Genomic DNA, 20,053 nt, shown 5'->3' with positions numbered 1-20,053 from the left:
ACAATTCCAAATAAAGTAAAAACAATTTAAAATAAAGTAAAAACAATTTAAAATAAAGTAAAAACAATTTTAAATAAAGTAAAAACAATTCCAAATAAAGTAAAAACAATTTAAAATAAAGTAAAAACAATTTAAAATAAAGTAAAAACAATTTTAAATAAAGTAAAAACAATTTTAAATAAAGTAAAAACAATTCCAAATAAAGTAAAAACAATTTAAAATAAAGTAAAAACAATTTAAAATAAAGTAAAAACAATTTAAAATAAAGTAAAAATAATTTGAAATAAAGTAAAGGCAATTTAAAATAAAGTAAAAACAATTTAAAATAAAGTAAAAACAATTTAAAATAAAGTAAAAACAATTTAAAATAAAGTAAAAATAATTTGAAATAAAGTAAAGACAATTTAAAATAAAGTAAAGACAATTTAAAATAAAGTAAAGGCAATTTAAAATAAAGTAAAAACAATTTAAAATAAAGTAAAAACAATTTTAAATAAAGTAAAAACAATTTTAAATAAAGTAAAAACAATTCCAAATAAAGTAAAAACAATTTAAAATAAAGTAAAAACAATTTAAAATAAAGTAAAAACAATTTAAAATAAAGTAAAAATAATTTGAAATAAAGTAAAGACAATTTAAAATAAAGTAAAGACAATTTAAAATAAAGTAAAGACAATTTAAAATAAAGTAAAAACAATTTAAAATAAAGTAAAAACAATTTAAAATAAAGTAAAAATAATTTGAAATAAAGTAAAGACAATTTAAAATAAAGTAAAGACAATTTAAAATAAAGTAAAAACAATTTAAAATAAAGTAAAAACAATTTAAAATAAAGTAAAAATAATTTGAAATAAAGTAAAGACAATTTAAAATAAAGTAAAAACAATTTAAAATAAAGTAAAAACAATTTAAAATAAAGTAAAAACAATTTTAAATAAAGTAAAAACAATTTTAAATAAAGTAAAAACAATTCCAAATAAAGTAAAACCAATTTAAAATAAAGTAAAAACAATTTAAAATAAAGTAAAAACAATTTAAAATAAAGTAAAAATAATTTGAAATAAAGTAAAGACAATTTAAAATAAAGTAAAGACAATTTAAAATAAAGTAAAGACAATTTAAAATAAAGTAAAAACAATTTAAAATAAAGTAAAAACAATTTAAAATAAAGTAAAAATAATTTGAAATAAAGTAAAGACAATTTAAAATAAAGTAAAGACAATTTAAAATAAAGTAAAGACAATTTAAAATAAAGTAAAGACAATTTAAAATAAAGTAAAAACAATTTAAAATAAAGTAAAAACAATTTAAAATAAAGTAAAAACAATTTAAAATAAAGTAAAAACAATTTTAAATAAAGTAAAAACAATTTAAAATAAAGTAAAAACAATTTAAAATAAAGTAAATATAATTTAAAATAAAGTAAAAATAATTTAAAATAAAGTAAAAATAATTTAAAATAAAGTAAAAACAATTTAAAATAAAGTAAAAACAATTTTAAATAAAGTAAAAACAATTTAAAATAAAGTAAAAATAATTTAAAATAAAGTAAAAATAATTTAAAATAAAGCAAAAGCAATTTTAAATAAAGTAAAAACAATTTAAAATAAAGTAAAAATAATTTAAAATAAAGTAAAAATAATTTAAAATAAAGTAAAAACAATTTAAAATAAAGTAAAAATAATTTAAAATAAAGTAAAAACAATTTAAAATAAAGTAAAAACAATTTAAAATAAAGTAAAAACAATTTAAAATAAAGTAAAAACAATTTTAAATAAAGTAAAAACAATTTAAAATAAAGTAAAAATAATTTAAAATAAAGTAAAAATAATTTAAAATAAAGCAAAAGCAATTTTAAATAAAGTAAAAACAATTTAAAATAAAGTAAAAATAATTTAAAATAAAGTAAAAATAATTTAAAATAAAGTAAAAACAATTTAAAATAAAGTAAAAACAATTTAAAATAAAGTAAAAACAATTTAAAATAAAGCAAAAGCAATTTTAAATAAAGCAAAAGCAATTTAAAATAAAGTAAAAATAATTTAAAATAAAGTAAAAATAATTTAAAATAAAGTAAAAACAATTTAAAATAAAGTAAAAACAATTTAAAATAAAGTAAAAACAATTTAAAATAAAGTAAAAGCAATTTAAAATAAAGTAAAAATAATTTAAAATAAAGTAAAAATAATTTAAAATAAAGTAAAAACAATTTAAAATAAAGTAAAAACAATTTAAAATAAAGTAAAAACAATTTAAAATAAAGTAAAAACAATTTAAAATAAAGTAAAAATAATTTAAAATAAAGTAAAAATAATTTAAAATAAAGTAAAAACAATTTAAAATAAAGTAAAAATAATTTAAAATAAAGTAAAAACAATTTAAAATAAAGTAAAAACAATTTAAAATAAAGTAAAAGCAATTTAAAATAAAGTAAAGACAATTTAAAATAAGGTGAAAGCAATTAAAAAAAAATAACATTAAAAAAAAAACAGAAAACAAAAAATATCTAATTTCATATTTTGTATATAGGCTACCAAAAGTTCAATTCTTGTGGGTTTTTTTTCTGTAGATTTTTGTCCCAATCTAACAGATTTTGAAGATTTCAGTTAGCAACAGTGCTCTCATGTGAGCATTTTTTAAATATTTATTTTTTATCTTAAAATTATTATCGATTACAAAGCAAATTTTTATAATTTTTTTTCAATCATTGATCAATAACTACAAATAATCCTTTCTATCCCCTGTCTCTACAGAGAGATCTCCAAGATTGGGTAAGTTGGTGACTGTCTATATTTTATGCTCACCTTATTTTTTTTTATTATTTTTTTTATTATTATTATTTAGCTTATTGGTATTATTTTTTAATTTATTATTATTTTGTTGTTTTTTTTAGCTTATTGTTATTTATATTGTTTTGCTTATTTAGCGTTGCCTGATTCATTTTTGTTTCACGTGTTTGTTTTTGTTGTTGCCCATATCTACATATGTGTTTTTTATAATTGTTTTTATTTTTAGCATTTTTTTTTTGTTATTTAAGTTATAAGTTTATTGTATTGTAACAAAATGAAAATTCAACAATTCAGAAGATGATGTTTTACTGCAGAAAATTAAAATTAGCTTAAAAAAAATAAAATTTTACATTGTAACAGCTTCTATACTTGCATGTTTCAAATTCAACAATCTTTAGGGTTTGTTTTACTATACACATAGATTCGAAAATGTTCTCTTTTTATTTCTTTTTTTTTCTTTTATTGAATATTTTCTCACTTTCTATACAGTTATTCGAACAAAAGTGCAATATAGTAAACAACACAAAAGGAAGAAAAACACAACAAATAACTTTTACCAAACGCAAAACAATACTTTTCTATCTGTCTATACAATTTTTCACATGTAAATACTGATTGTAAGATGTAGTATCTATGCAAGAAAAAAAAAAGTCCCCGCACGTTTGAATTCAAGTTCAGCCCACATCTAATAAAGGAAATGTTCCTGAAATATCAGATCATATAAAACTTCCATAAGACCACACTAATAAAAGTAAATATACGAGAGCCATTCCGAAAGCAAAGCCTCCTATTTTTTTTTATCTAAAATTTGACGAGCTACAAAGATGGGAATGGTACCATTAAAACGTCTTTTGTGCTCCAGAATTTCATTTTTCTACAAAGTCATTCTCAATGCACTTTTACCAGGAATTCAATGACACATCTCTGCTCCTGATGCACGTCCTTGACAGGGGTTGCTTTCTTATAGTTGCATGCCGTCAATATCTGCAACGGAGAGATGAAACTTTCAGGTCATGAATGTATAAGTTTAATTATCATAACAATGCACTTTCAATCCCTTCTGATGATTTCGAGTGGAATAAAAAAAAAAGGAGGAATTACTTTTGGAACGCTTTTCGTATAATACAATGTAAAAGAAAACACAAACAAAAAGACATATATATATATATATATATATATATATATATATATATACATATACATATATATATATATATATATATATATATATATATATATATATATATATTCAAGTATCATGTTAGCACTTTCGTTCATTATTGCCTGAAACTTAACCACCAGGCAATTAAATTCATTCCACGTTTTGCTGAAGCATATAATTAAATAAAAGGCTAAATTTATCATGTCGTCTTCATGTTGAGTTTAAGCTTAAAAATATTTAAGTTTATATATATATATATATATATATATATATATATATATATATATATATATATATATATATATATATATATATATATATATATATATAATGTGAAACTAAGCTCAGTTTTTGATTAATTTATTTTGAAGACTGAACAGTGAACAGCTTCCATGATTATTTGGAATCTTAAGACATTATAGCGATAAACAGACAAACAAACAAAAATGAAAAAGAAAACCTTTTATATTGTACCCACTTGTCACGGAATGAAGATTTTATATTCCAAAAATCACAAAAATTGATTAAGTATTTTTTTTTTATTTTACGAAAAACAAATTTGCCAATTTTTTTTTTTACCGATAAGTGACAGACGAGGCTATGTGTCGAAAATTCTCCGATACTAAAAGAAAGTAGATAGATCAGAGTCAGGCTTGGTACAACGGTTGCGAAATTTGGAAGATCGCAACCCCAACTCTGATTAGGAGTCAAAATAAACCTGTGCGTTGCGTATGTGCTCTTGTATCGGTTAAAAAATAGCGTTCATTTATAGTATCCGTTATTTGAACACGCTGCCCCAATGGAAGCAATCCTTTAAATAGCGAATAACTTCCATCACTTCAATCAGAAGCAGCAATAGATATAAGCAAGAATCAAACGTCACCAGGTTTGCTCAGTCTAAAACGAACCCGACCCTCCTGCGATCTCCCAACCTCCTCAAGTCAAGTGTTTAACTTACTTTTCTCATTTATGTTTTTTTAGACAGGGGGAGATAATCGGTGATTATTTTGCCCGTTTCCCCGTGCATTAGAGTTATCTTCCTTTATCTACCGATTCGTTAAATGCTTTTTTCACCTTCATCAAAACAGTAAAATTCGATTATCTTGAAAAAAAAAATAAAAAATAAAAAAATTACTTGATCAAATTATGTGATATTTGGAAATTTTCACTTTCGTCTTATAACTGGCATGTATTTCTATATTTTAATTTTAAATGCCACCATCAGTGCAAATCTGAATAAGCGCCCGTAACTCGATTTTACTCAAGTAGTCGACAAAAATCTTTTTTTTTTCTTTTTCTTGCAATTACTCAAATGTTTTATTTAAGAAAAAAATTAAAATATCGTCGCATTTTACATTTTTTGTCCATGGTATAGAACTTTATTACATTAAATGAAGTAGTTGAAAAAAAATAAAATTTCCTTATTTTTGTTAAAGTAGAGTTATCTCCCCCAGAACAATGAGTTAAGACTTTGAATAACTGTCTCCATTAAGGTTTTACTTGGCCCAAATAAATCTTATGCAAACATTTGCACTTGTTTCTTTGTTTCTTAAAACAAAGATAAAAAGAGGAATTCCTCCTTAATTGTACTTCAACAGAGTTAATCACCTTGTAAAATCAAAACATTTGCTCATTTGTTGTTTTGCATAGCAGTAAAATAGAATAATTTCCCTTTGATTAGGCCTAAATTAAAGTTATAAGCATTTGTTTATTATATGAGTTGTTTCCCTTAGATTAAAGTATAAAAAAGAGTTATTTCCCTTTGATTAATTGTAGTTTTTTATACAGGAACTTATTCATTTGTTTCATTTAATACGATGGTAATAAAATGGATTTAAATTACATTATGAAATAAAGGCATTTGTTATTTCATTTGTTGCATTAAATAGCATTAAAATATAGTGAATTCCAGTTTATTAATACATTGAACGCATTTATTTCATTATTGCAAAAAAAAAAAGAAAGAAATATAGAATAAGAAACAAGGAAATGGAGTTTCATTCTCTATTAATAAACAACTTTATTTGTTATCTTCGTTAGTAGCATTAGTAGAAGAGAGAAACGTATTAGTAGGTTGAAGTGTTCTTGTGTGAAGATAGATTTTATATCATGCCGACTGGTTGAAGGAGAGAATAGTTCAGTTCCGTTTACACGTGTTTATAGCTAGTAGTCGTCGAGACGGAGGAAGCTGGTTAAAGGAGAAAGAAAAGGCAAAGGTATTCAGTGTGTTGACGTGTTGTCGTGGGAGCGTGCGTCCGATAATAGAGATGGGACAAAAGATGTGTGTGTCTGTGTATCGACGAGAGCAGTTCTTCAGCATGATTTAGAATGTTTGTTAGGGTACTGCACGTGGAAATAAATGTGAGTTTGAAAGGTCGCCATGGTAGCTTGTAGTACTCATGTTCAGCCTGGGGCTTGGGCTCCAGGCTAATGTCTGCTGCTCGGCAGGATCATGATGAAAGAGGGTTGAGAGTTTCAGATTTCCCCTTTTATGTACTCGGTCACGTGATTGAGAGCTGGCTTGTGATTGGACAAGCCAGGAAGAAAATGGATTTCAAATCTCAGGTCGCAAGAATTAGTTCCTGCCTGTGATTGTAATGAGTTTCGGCTGTTACAGAAAGAAAAATTAGGATGATTTCCCATTTTTAAATCTTAAATTAGTGTTGAATTAATCAACAGTAAAATAGTGATTTCACTAGGCATTTAATCCTTTAATGGTTAAATTCAACAAGAGTAAAAAAGTTGCTTCCTTTGTTGTATTCCTAAATTAGTGTAAAAAATATAGACGTTTGTTTCTTTATTTGTTATATCAAACAATAGTAAAAATTAAGTGTAGACAATTGAAAAAAAAATTCTTTTATGTCTTTTCTATTGATTCTTATGTCTGTATTATTTATAGTTTAAATGTTTAATTTAAATTTAATTCTACAAGATTGAAGTGGATTAAATATTTTCAGTAAAACATTAACTATTTCAAATAAATGTGGTAACTACATACGATGCAAGATATTTAACAAATTCATTTTTGGAGAAAACGAATAAGTACGTTTAAAATAAAGAATGAAATTTTGTTACCGAAATAGTAAAGAATAAGAAGACAGTTTCATTCTAACATTTCAAACAACTGTATTGGATCGTCATCGTTAACGTGTTAATAAAAGAGAAATGGAAAAGAGAAGAGTGTTAGTAATGGAATAAGTTCACAAGTATGGATGAAAACAAAAATGTTAGGAATATCTATCTATCTATCTATATATATATATATATATATATATATACATGTATAGTAATTTATAAAATATATATGGCGATTAAGCTACACTGAATATTCGGCATTTCATCCACTCTAGGATTCCTCAGGCTTATGCGCCATATATATTTTATAAATTACTAACTAGCTCTACCTACGTATTGAGCACTTTTGAGTAAATACTTAAAGTTTACGCATAAATCTATACTTTCGTATATTAATTTTATGTGAGTAAATGAAGTAGTTATATATATATATATATATATGGCACTCATGCAGAGAGTAATCTGTGCTGAAATAATAACGTTATTATTTAAAAAAAACATTCTTAACATGGGGAGGGGAAGGTGTTTTGTACCTATTCTGTACTTTAACCTTACAATTGAATAAAAAAAACATATAAAACTTTAATTAAACGTGGAAATACGATTTAAAAAATAGCGCAGATCACTCTCTGCATTAACACCATATATATATATATATATATATATATATATATATATATATATATATATATATATATGTATGTATGCATGTGTATATGTACGTATGTGTGTGTGTGTGTTTTATGAGTGGGTGTTTTATGTGTGTATGCATGTATGTATGTGTGTATTGTCAAAAGCTGGCTACGTCAACCACCTTAAGTCGCACAAAACTCCTGTTCAGGTCAACTTTGCACCTATTGGTCCGAACCAAACGATCTGTTTACTATGCAGCAAAGTTTGCAAGTCTACTGTTGGTCTGAGAAGACATGTGATTGTTCATAGGAATACGCTTCAACCTCCAGAGGAATTCAACTCAATGGAAACTGCTCAATTTGTATGTCATATCTGTTTCAAGATGTGCAAATCTGCGGTGGGAGTGCAGAGTCATCTGAGATGGCATGGACAACGAGATTGGGAGAACTCAATGTGACATTGATCATCTGAAAAGATGCAGCAATCATCATGTATGTATATGCATGTGTGTTATAGTAAGTGTTGAAACTCGACTGAACACATGGAAATAAATAACTACAACACAAAAGTAAAATTTGGTTGACGCGTCTAAACAGAGAATTGGTAAAGTAGACACAGAACTGTCAATAACATCATCTGATGAGACATCATTGATTTTCTGTCGATCTTTGAACCGGCTGACTTCGACAGCGTAAGGGTGCTTCACCAATCACCAAATGGGATGCAACTTGTGTTGACGTGATTGTACCATCATTAATAAATGGAAACCATGGAAACCTCATGTCAAACATAGCTATGTGGCAGCAGAGTGCTGCAAAGGATCAAAACATGCGGACCTTATTGACAGATGCGAACAATCGTTGTGGAGACAAAGGAAGCATTACCAACATGTCGTAGTCTCAAAGGAGACAAAGAATTGGACAAGAACTTCAACTCGCTTTTTTTGTTGTACAACATTTGTTCCTTTATCTTATTATCACTGTGACGTCCCTCATGTGATCATCTTCTCGAACGCTATCCACATCTCTAACATGATCGTCTTCTGTAACATGATCTTTCTCCTTTCTCCTTTAAACGTCACATATTAAACGGTGACGTCATTTCGCATGCATTTGCATATGTGCTCTGTAGCACCACCATATAGACCTATCAAAGTCGTGCCACACCCAGGACTATCTTGTGTTGTCTTGGCTTTACAAGTGTCTCTCATTCACCGGATCAGTTAGATTTAAAGAACCTCAGAGCAAAAGTAAATCATTCTCTGTATTAAAAATAAACTTTGTGAGGGAAATAAAAAATACTTGCAAAAAAACATTGTAAAACTTGAATTTAATTTGCAAATACTATTGAAAAAATAGCATGGTACAATAACTGCATAAGCACTAAATATTCCTTAGGTTTAGGATTGAGTTATGTTTAAAAAAAACTATTTGTTCTAATTAACCTTAATATGTAATTCACTAAATAAGTTAGCTATATTTCACTTTGAAATGCATGCATTTTGTTATAGAGTGATCTGTTTATCTAATTATCTGAGTATGTATGTATGTATGTATGTATGTATGTGTGTGTAAGTGTATATATGTGTATATAATTATAAAAAAAAGATATTTCAAAAATACATGAAAATAAATGAGTAATCAACAATAAAGCAAGGGAAAGATGGTCTTCTGTCAAGAAGTGGCAATCACCATGTATTTACGTATGTATGCATGTATGTATTTATTTATGTATGTATGTATGCATGTATTTATACATGTATGTATGTATATATGTATGTGTGTATGTATGTATATATGTATGTACGTATGTATATATGTATGTGTGTATGTATGTATATATGCATGTATGTATGTATGTATGTATGTATGTATATATGTATGTATGTATCTATCTATCGATAAATTAATCAATATATCTATCTACCTATCTATCTATATAATTATATATCTAACTAGAGTTGTGTGGACAAGAGATTGGAATTGCCAAGTTTTAGCAGGTTATCAAAACCTTGTCAAGCTCGGTGACAAGTTTGCACCGGAAGATATGAACAGGTGATCGGAAGTTGACGTGTCACATGTCACATGTTCCGGTCTGCACAAGCATCATTGAGTTGGGTTGAAGACGTTGAAGAAACAAGACAGTCCAGAATGAGTCTTCCCATGACGGGGGTGCAGTCTCAGAATTGAGATGTAGAAGAACCGCCCCCCCTCCAGTATCGGCGATCATTCTTCTGCTGGACGTAATGCCTTGGAGTAAAATAAAATATGTATAAAACCAATTATTTGTCTTGGGTCGTTGAAACGTCTTTGCTACAACAGATTCCAGCTGCCCAAGGACGGATGGCGATTTCTCCAGGTAGGGCCAAAAGACAGGCAGCCAACAGCAGAAACAGGTATGTCGTCAAATGTGTATGTGTATGTAATTATGTTGACACGCATGCATCAACACCTAGACAAGATGAATCATGGGCTGTGAAATAGACAGTAAGAACAAGAACAACAGTTCGTTACACAATGTGCATACACACATATGGTCCATTCATGATAAGAAACAAAAGATATTGTAGTGCCACGTATACATTCCAACACACGACGATGCAACACAAATAGATCACAAATATGTATGATTCAAACGTATATATACAACGCACGTTCATTTGGCACCAAGCATACACTCGGATATGAACACTCTCTCCCCTATACAACAATTTCTTTTGCCTGGTTTCAATGTAGTTTGATTCAACAACTTTCTAATATGGTTCTGAATTTTTGAGATGACTAATTATCCAGATTATTTGGATTATTCAACTACTATTCTCATCTTTAGCGTTATTCACATAACGTTATTCACATAAGTTAATGAAACCTCTGACCTTCTGGATAAATTACTTGGTAAAATGCAGTGGTAAATTTCTGCTTTTCTGTAAGTTGAAGTTTCAATCCTCGGCACGAGTGACACTCAAAATGCATTTGCAAATTATTTAGGACATCTATCCAGACATGGTTGAAGGAACGAGAGAATGCCACTCTCATGGATTAAATAAAGGGGTTTATTCGAAAGTGCATGATGATTCTCAAGTTCAACAGAAAGATTCCCGAGTTCGACAAGATACACCTTAAGAAAGTTGAAGGTTACACTGACCAAAACATTGTGAAAATAACATTCAAGATAAGAACAGTAGTCCAAATTATCCAAATAATACAAATAATTTTTAATGTTTTAATATCTCTATGAGCATTTACAAAAAGAGAGACTTTCTTTTTTTTTTTTGATGTTTGTTAATTGCTTTATCTTGCCATCTAGTTTACACAGTGTGTTTGTACACACCGTAGACACGTATGTAAATTAGATAACAAAATAATATATCGCTTTACTGTCATTATTATTTATAAGATATTATATTCACGTGGACAGTAATATGTATGTTGCTTCTTTCATCTGCATTACCATTTTTTTTTTCTGTTGCTATTATTGTTAACTTTAACATGTTGACTGCCACTTCAACAATATAACAGTTTGCAATGAGGCCACGTCAACAATATTTGTTGATGGCTTCTTTTTGTAACCAAGGCTGCCAACAATCATTGTAGACACAAATTTTCTTAGCTAATCCTACCTCCCTTTGACCTAATTCTGACTCTCTTGAATGGATGGACAGATTGTATGTAAACCTTTTCAGTGAACAGAGTTTGAAGAGTTTTATTCTGTATTTGTGAGCTTTGTTCAGAATAAATTGGCAGAATTTTAATCTTCCTCCTCAGGCAATTAGGTTTTCATTGAGAACAACGTCACTTCTTAGAGTATATATGAAGTTGCAATTTCTAATGAGAAGATCTAGTAAGGGTCGTGTCTTTCTTAGTCTATTTCCTTCTATGATTTCTTGTTGGAGAAATGGAAACAGTTTAGAAATAATTTCAATCTATTTTGACTCATTTTAGAAGAAATTGGATGCTTGTATAGTGGACTATTGCTACAATATGATGAAATGGAATCTTTTTTGATCAAGTACCATCCATAGTAGGATTCCTAAGAATGTTTCAATCTTTTTCTTATTGTTGGAAACTATTTTGTATGTCTATGTGTAGGAATCGGTCTGTTTTCAATTATTTTTATTGTAGCTATTCGATTGGCATACTAAAAGCCTTAGAATTAAGGGAAAAAGCATTTCTAGCACATCTAACTTCGGTATTATGAAAATTTACGAAAACATTTTTGGTGGACCCCCCCCCCCCCAATCCAGACATATTTCTAGAAAATGGTGAAACAGTCAACATGCTAAGCAGCAAAAAGTATCGTGCAAATTTTGGCTTTGGCTTCATATGCGACATTTTTAATTTCAGAAATTATTTTTTGCCTTCTGCTTTTTTTTCTTTTTCATTTTTTATGTTTATTTTCTTGTTTTTTAAAAATATTTTTGTTCGCTACTTATATGAGCAAATTTTCTCAATAGTTACGCAAACATATGTAATTAAAACAGACAGTAAGAAAATGCCTCATTACGGAAATAGTGGAGGATTTCTTTTTGAATTCATTTCAGACAGCAAGGTTTATCTTGTTAATCTGAGTTAAGACCATTGAGTTGTTTCCCCTTGCCTATAGACCAGGGAAAGTCTGTTTGTAATGATCTGCTTTTGCTTGTTGTTGTTGTGGAAGCTGTTGAAAGTCCGATAACTCTTGCATCCCTATTACCTCCCTTTTCCCTGTACATATCCCATAACCCCTTTTTGTTCTTCCCCTTTTTATAATGAAGAGTTCTCCTCATCAGTCAACACGTGTATCTATTTTCCTCCTTTGAATTCCTGTTCATTTTTGTCTCCATTCCACTAAAATGCACCACTCAATAGAAGTGAGTTTTAAGGAAGGCGTACATAACACTCACTGTTTGCTTTCTTCGTTTCCCTAAACACTTGAAATGGTTTTGTCCAATTTTATGTCAAATCTCAAATTGTAAAATGGTTATTGTCAACACTTGCATACAATTATTTCAACCCGTCTGTAGGCTGTTAAGATTTTAAAAATTGGTTTTTGTATGTACTTTTTTCACGTTGAGGAGCTGCTTAGTTGGTATATAATTAAAAACTATAACATGCCTATGTACCACCTATGGGGCGAAACAATTGTACACAAATGTTGTCAATAAAACCTAACGTTTTGAAATGAATGAGTGTCTATCCCTTGTAAAGTGGTGAATTATAAAAACTATTTATAGCTCTAGTATTGCACTATTGAGCTATCTAAAAAAAACTTTGTTATTTGTTTATATATGTAAATACTATAACAAGTAGCTAATCGGAGATGGGAGAGCTTGCCCCATCTTGCTGGAACTATGATCTTACAATAAGCAACTTAGAGGAATGTGTGGAAGTGCTGAAATGGCACTTCATGATATTGTTCAGCTCAACTACCAGGTCATCCCATAAGTTCTGCCCGAATTTTTACCTCTGTTTTTATATTGAACGAAACTTTAAAAAATATTGTGTAATTTTTTACATTTTTATGTTTAGATGCATTTTAGCTGATTACATTTTTTTACAGAACAATAAAATTTAAATTTGCTTGATTACAACTCTACCAACATAGAAATGCCCAGGAATCATTTGAGGCATATAATGCTTTATGAGTTTAAGAAAGGAAACTCAGCAGCTAAACCGACTAGAAATATTCCACTTTGAATTGTAACCACTTAATGCAACAATTAATGCTCAAATCTACTGTCATCAATTAGAGCGTTTGAACGAAGCTTTGAGGGGGGAAAAAGACCTGCTCTACTGAATCAAAAAGGGGTGATACTTCATCAGGACAATGCACGACCCCACACAGCAAGAATCACCTCACAAAAGATCGAAAGAACTTGATTGGGAGAAAATTCCTCATCCACCCTATTCTCCTGACCTTGCTCCTTCAGACTACAATCTGTTTCGTAGCATACAAAATCATTTGGAAGGAACAGCTTTTGTAATGCAGAAAGATGATGAAACTGACATTTGTGAGTTCTTCGAATTAAAGCCAGAAGGATTTTACAGTGATGGAATTAATAAGCTTGTTAATAGATGGAAGGAAGTCATAGATAATCGGGGAAAGCATATTAATGACATGGTCACTTCTTTTCTTTATTTATAAATTCGCACAGAACTTATGGGATGACCTGATATATGCAACTTTAGGCGTCCAGAATAACTCTGCAAATTCAATTGGTCACTGCTTGCATTGACGTTTTCTATAGTTTCATGGTTGTAGGAGTATTCCACCTCGGGATGTGCAAAGAGTGGATGTTAGGGGTGCCCAAGCACCTATTCCTTTTACTCCTGTTTTGAAAATGCCCTTTTCAGAGGAATGTATGTGCCCCACCCAGACACCGTTTTTACTTGAGTACCTGCCCCGAAAAAGTTCTCTGTACATCATTGATTCCACCCAGGTCGGAATGCTATTCATGAAGAGAACTTTTCAGATGTGAACTGATAAACAAACGTATCCTGTCTTGTACTAATGTTTGACACACAATTTCCTTTGATGTAAATCCTAGTGAGATCAAGTTCTGTCCACTTGTCTTTTTTTTCTGACACGTTCTGCAAAATAAGAATGATTGGGACCGTTTTGGTGGAGGTCTGTTTGTATTATACTGAAAACAAACATACCTACATGGTTCCTTTCTCTGTCAATATGCACTTAAAAATTTATTTTCTTTTCTTTTTAGGTGACTCTCAGGTGTATACACTGGGTCGTATTGGCAAACACCGGGTGGTCTCAACAAAATTGTCGAAAGGAGGACTTCAACAAAAATCTATGATATCTGCTGAGAACACCATTACAAGATTACTGGGTAGGATTATTTTGTTTGTTATACCGCACTTTATACATTATATATATATATATATATATATATATATATATATATATATATATATATATATAGTGCAAAGTTTTGTTGAAAATTCAAAGACTCACGTTTTCTTTTTTATAACCTTCGTTTATTTCCTGGATTTTTCCATTACAGCTGTTTCATTAATGAGTTGGCAATTTTACGATTTATGTTTCTGTAAAAATATCCTGTCCCCACTAATTTCTTCAGATGTTTATCCATTAGATTTTTACAACAAATGGTGTATTTTTTATTCATATATATATTTTTTAATACTAGCAGGTCGTTCGGCATTGCCCAGTCATAAAATACACTTAAATACGATATTTTAATTCATGCAGATTTCGTATTTATGCAAGAAAATCTGCATAAATTATAAAACCAATTTTCTATTGCTTATTATATTGAATATATAATAGTGATTTCAAAAGTTAAAATAAAACATGACTTGGGTGCCATCACCTAGAATCAAAACCAAAGCATTTAGCACTTCAGCTTCAGTAATTACCATTGAGCTATCATCAGATAAATAAGAAATAATTAAAAATGATCAGACTTTAACGTATGGATGTATATTTGCGCATGTGTACAAGGCACTTTAAGTCAACTTAAAAAGTTCCATGTTTGAAAAAATTTTGACCCCTTAGTAGCTATTTTCATGGCTGAAAATCCATAAAAAAGGTCTTTAAAAAAAAATGCAATCATTTGACCTGCCTCGCATTGATCTGCAACTTTGCATCTATGAGGAGTTTGAAAAAAAAATGCAGACAGACATATTGAGTATTATAAATTACATTTATAAAAATTATATTAAATAAGTGTTATAAATTACATTTATAAAAATTATATTAAATAAGTGTTATAAATTAGATTTATGAAAATTATATTATTAAATAAGTGTTATAAATTAGATTTAGAAAAATTATATTATTAAATAAGTGTTAGAAATTAGATTTAGAAAAATTATATTATTAAGTGTTATAAATCACATTTATAAAAATTATATTAAATAAGTGTATAAATTACATTCATAAAAATATTATTAAATAATTGTATAAGTTAAATTTATGAAAATTATATTATTAAATAAGTGGTATAAATTACATTTCTAAAAAATTATATTATCAAAAAAGTGTATAAATTAGATTAATAAAAATTATATTATTAAATAAGTGTTATTAGATTTATAAAAAATATATTAAGTGTTATAAATTAGATTACAAAAATTTGGATTGGATTAAAAATATACTAAACTTGCATTTTTAATGGGTTTTATAGATTAAAACAATTTCACATATGAAAACAAGAAAAAAAACAACGTTTTATTATTTTTTTATTTTTAAGCACAAAAAGATTGTCTTTTATTTTATATCTGGAAACAAGTTTATGTGTAAGAGTTGTGACACAGTGGAAATGGATGAGAATTCAGATGTAGTCAAAGTATATCTGGATGGCAAAGCTATTTAAATTGCTGAGATGCTTTGTTACCTCAGTAATACTATTGGAGCACATTCTTTCAATGTGGCCATACCATCAAAGTCTCCTGTATACTATCCAGATTTAATCCATCTAAGTTTTCTTGAAAACTTCACATTCATTGTATCATTCTCATATCTTTTCTCTCCATGCAACGCATGTCATCAACTATGTTTCATTTCCAGTCATCATCACACTCAGTACACATAGATAGACTCTTCTCTTGGGGAGATACTGGTATCGCTCTACTGGTTAGTAATGAACTTATTCTATAGAATAAGAAACAACGAAATGGAGTTTCATTCTATATTAATAAACAACTTTATTTCTCATCTTCATTAGTAGCATGTACAAGAGAGAAATGGCTTAGGAGGAGAGTTCAGTGTTCGTGCGCGCTTATATTTATAGTAGTCGTGAAAAGAGTTTCTGATGTGGAGACGAAGATTAGATATCCGACAATTAGATATAGGTCAGGCCTGTTGAAAGAGAGAGAAAAAAGTGTTTAATGTGTTTATGTATGTAGGAGCGTGCATCTAATAGTAGAGACAGGGCAAAGGGTTAGTGTCTCGTAGTAAGAAAGAGTAGGTGTGTGTGTGTGTGTGTGTGTGTGTGTGTGTGTGTGTGTGTGTGTGTGTAGTGACGAGAGCATTCTTTAGCATGATAAAGAATGTTCGTTTGGGTACCGCACATGGAAATAAATGGGAGTCTGAAGAGAGCCATTGTTAGCTTGTTGTACTCACGTTGAGCCTGTGATCAAAGCCCCAAGTCTGCAGCCAGCTGAAGCCAGTGAGAAAGAGGAAGAAAGGTTTGTGATTTCGTCTTTTATGTACTCGGTCACATGATTGAGAGCTGACTTGTGATTGGACAAGCCAGGGAGAAAATGGATTTCAAATCTCGGGTCGCAAGAATTAGCTCCTGCCTGTGATTGTAGCGAGTTTCGGCTGCTGCAATTCCCTCTCCTCCTAATTATTGTAATCACAGCAGAAATACCAAATACTTTGTCCACAGCTGTATTCTCATCTATTTCCATTGCCTTGCACTTCCTACACAAAAACTGGTTATCCTCTTTTAAACTACCAGTAATTCCATTGCACTTTTTATGCTCTCAATGCTTGCAAATACCACAGAGGATTAAATTACTTCAGATTCTCTTTTCAAAAATTAAGCAGAATCTATCCACTTGACACTTACGATTGATTAGTGTTTAACCCTGAATTAGTAATTTTTTAATTCCTTACATCAAGTGGTTTTATGCCTTGTCTGGAACGATTTTCATAAAAGAAAAAAAATGTTGTTTTTCCTATTCCTATGATGTACTAATTGTCTTCTCTTTTTCTTTTGCAGGTGTTTTTAGTCGAGTAGAACATGTCCTACTGGTCGGCGTAGGTGGTGCAGTTCCTCACTTTTCGGATTTTGACAAACATGTTCGGCTTGGAGATGTTGTGGTTTCCCTGCCTGTCGACAGAAGCGGATCAGTTTATGTTCATTGTCAGCGTGTGGAAAAGATTGCAGGATCCTATGGCTACAGCTACGTAACGAGAGCCTGGAACAGTGCAACACAGACTCTCCAGAAAGCTGTTCAGTTCTTACGAAGAGACATCGAGAGAAATCCGCACACTACAAAGCCCTGGGATCTTTACATTGAAGAAGGTAAAGAAGCCCTCGAAAACGAGGAATCCGACTTTCACCGTCCATCAATAACAAGAGATAAGCTTCTGTTCACACAGCGAAACGGCACTGTCGTCCAATATGATCACCCGAAACCTACAGGTCACGCGTCTCAGAATTATACTGATGGTCAGATTACAATTAGATATGGGGTCATTGGCTCTGGTGGTCTTGTAACACGTAACCAAGAAATGCGTATGGAATTCGCCCAGTTGAACGGCATCAAAGCTTTCGACTTGGAATTTGAGGCCGTTCTTGATTCCCTAGAGGGAAATAGGAATTGCAGCTTCCTTATAATTCGTGGAATGGCAGATTATGGTGATGGAACTGGAAAGAAAGGTTGGCAACCCTATGCCGCCCTCGCTGCTGCTGCTTACACAAAATGTCTGCTGACAATTTTGGAATGAACAATGGAATTTAATTTCTGAATTTCTGAGATGAGGATTCATTATTTCGATTCTTCAGAAAATTGTTCTCATCTTGAATAGTATTTGCACAACGTTTCAGTCGATGCAACCTCCGAATTTCTTCAGGTGCATTTTGTCAAACTCAAGAATCTTTCTGTTGGACTCTGGAATCTTTCTGTCATATTCAAGAATCTTTGTATTAAATTCGAGAATCTGCATGGAATTTTGAACGTAACCCTTAATTTAATGCACAAGGGTAGAATGATCTTTTTCTGTCAGCTATAAAATGGCAAAGACCTGTGGCATAGTGGATAAAGTACTTGGGAAAATCCAGTTGTAAAGTTAAACTCTTCTGAAGTTGACGGTTCAATTCTCAGTGTGAGTGGCACTCAAAATACAATAGAAAAATACTTAGGACTTCTATCGATTCATGGATGAGGGAACAAGAGCATGCTACTCCCGCAGATTGAATAAAGGGTTCTGTTTTAAATTTCATCCAGATTTCCAGGTTTGACAGAGAGATTCCTGAATTCAACAAGATACAACTGAAGAAGGTCGGAAATTACATCGATCAAAACGTTGTGCAAATAACACTCAAGATGAGAACTGTAATCTGAAGAATCCGAATAATACAAATGAAATTTCATTGGATTTTTTATATCTTCATCATGATGTAGAAGAACACACAAAAATACAAAAAAAAAAAAAAACTTCTTTTCTTTTCCTTAATTTTTAAAAATATTTTTTACTTGACCTCATATTTCGAATGCACATTTTGATTTTTGATAAAGTTGTGGAAAATAAACAATATATAAAGAATAAATCTTGCTTATAAAAAATATCTATAAAAGCGTGTGGCCTTCTCTTGTTAGTTATTTGTAAAATTCATTTTATAATGCTTTCAGTTGAACGTGGACGTGAGGCAATAGCTTTATCATTCACCCCCCCCCACACACACACATATATGGAGATATATGAGATATTTTCCCACAAAAAATAATCTTATAAAAAGCAAAATTGGTTTTGTCTCAAAGAAAATTAAAAAGCTAAACGGTTTTGATTGAATACGTAATGGCTGTTTAATCGTTGTTAATATAGGCAAGTCATTTACAAAAAATAAATACAGGGTGTCCAAGAAGTCACTGAAGGGTTTTGAGCTTAAATAGATTCTTTATTTTTGATGATATCTTTCATAAACTTAAACACAATCTGACTAAGACATTGGGAAATTAAAAAAGAAAAATGCAAAATTCAAGCAATCTTTATTTATGAAAAATAATGTCTTTTAAATGTTGCCCATTTTCAGCTTCACATATTTGTGCTCTTCCCAAAAACATTATTCATGACAGATTGCAGAATCTCTGGATTGTAATTGAACTCCCTTCTTTCGTTCATGATGTTTTCCTTCAATTCTTGCAGGGTTTGGGGTTTGACGTTTTGGTGTTCTGCCAGCTTGTGGGACGATGTTAAAATTCATCAAAAATAAAGAATCTATTTAAGTTCAAAACGCTTCAGTGACTTTTTGGACACCCTGTACAAGGCTTGAATTTTATGAATAAATAAATCTTCATATCAAAAGGCAAAATAGGACATTGTTTATGAAACAAAAGATAGTTTTCTTATATTATTTCTGTTTTTTTATATAATTTGTGATTAACAAAAAAGCTACGTATTCGCCATTTGTTTTTCAAGCTGCATTCAATATTAAGATATTCAGAATTGAGATATCTTCCTGTTAACTAAAAAATGCATAAATGAAATGAAAATACATCATATATGCTTTCACTGTTGATAAAGATTCAATAAAAAATTTTTTTTTCATACTTTGTAAATACGGCATAATCACGTTTGACACACGTGTTCCCATCATATCACACAAGTTAAGCAACGATGAGCCTGGCCAATACCAGATGAGAGACCATTTGGAATTTCCAGGTGCTGTATGTGCTCTCCACTTATCTCGACATTGTTTCCAGTCGTT

General features: G+C 29.7%; 1 protein-coding gene across 4 annotated transcripts in view; it reads left to right on the top strand.

Moving 5' to 3' along the window:
* LOC145242593 (uncharacterized) overlaps positions 1 to 18,925 on the top strand; it is a 237,560-nt gene extending 218,635 nt beyond the window's left edge. For 2 of the 4 annotated variants that reach the window (XM_080105700.1, XM_080105698.1), the window contains 3 exons: positions 2,754 to 2,771; positions 14,357 to 14,482; positions 17,342 to 18,925. In XM_080105700.1, coding sequence (XP_079961826.1) covers positions 2,754 to 2,771; positions 14,357 to 14,482; positions 17,342 to 18,072 — 875 coding nt within the window. In that variant the 3' untranslated portion in view covers positions 18,073 to 18,925. The remainder of the gene's footprint in view (positions 1 to 2,753; positions 2,772 to 14,356; positions 14,483 to 17,341) is intronic. The other 2 variants (XM_080105699.1, XM_080105701.1) reach the window with 1 other exon arrangement.
* The last annotated feature ends 1,128 nt before the right edge of the window (positions 18,926 to 20,053 follow it).

Source organism: Euprymna scolopes, chromosome 21 (assembly GCF_053919585.1).
Source record: "Euprymna scolopes isolate OS-2025 chromosome 21, ASM5391958v1, whole genome shotgun sequence".
NCBI classification, from domain to species: domain Eukaryota; kingdom Metazoa; phylum Mollusca; class Cephalopoda; order Sepiida; family Sepiolidae; genus Euprymna; species Euprymna scolopes.
The sequence above is the reverse complement of the archived record's forward strand: the minus strand, read 5'-3'. Positions and strand labels throughout refer to the sequence as shown.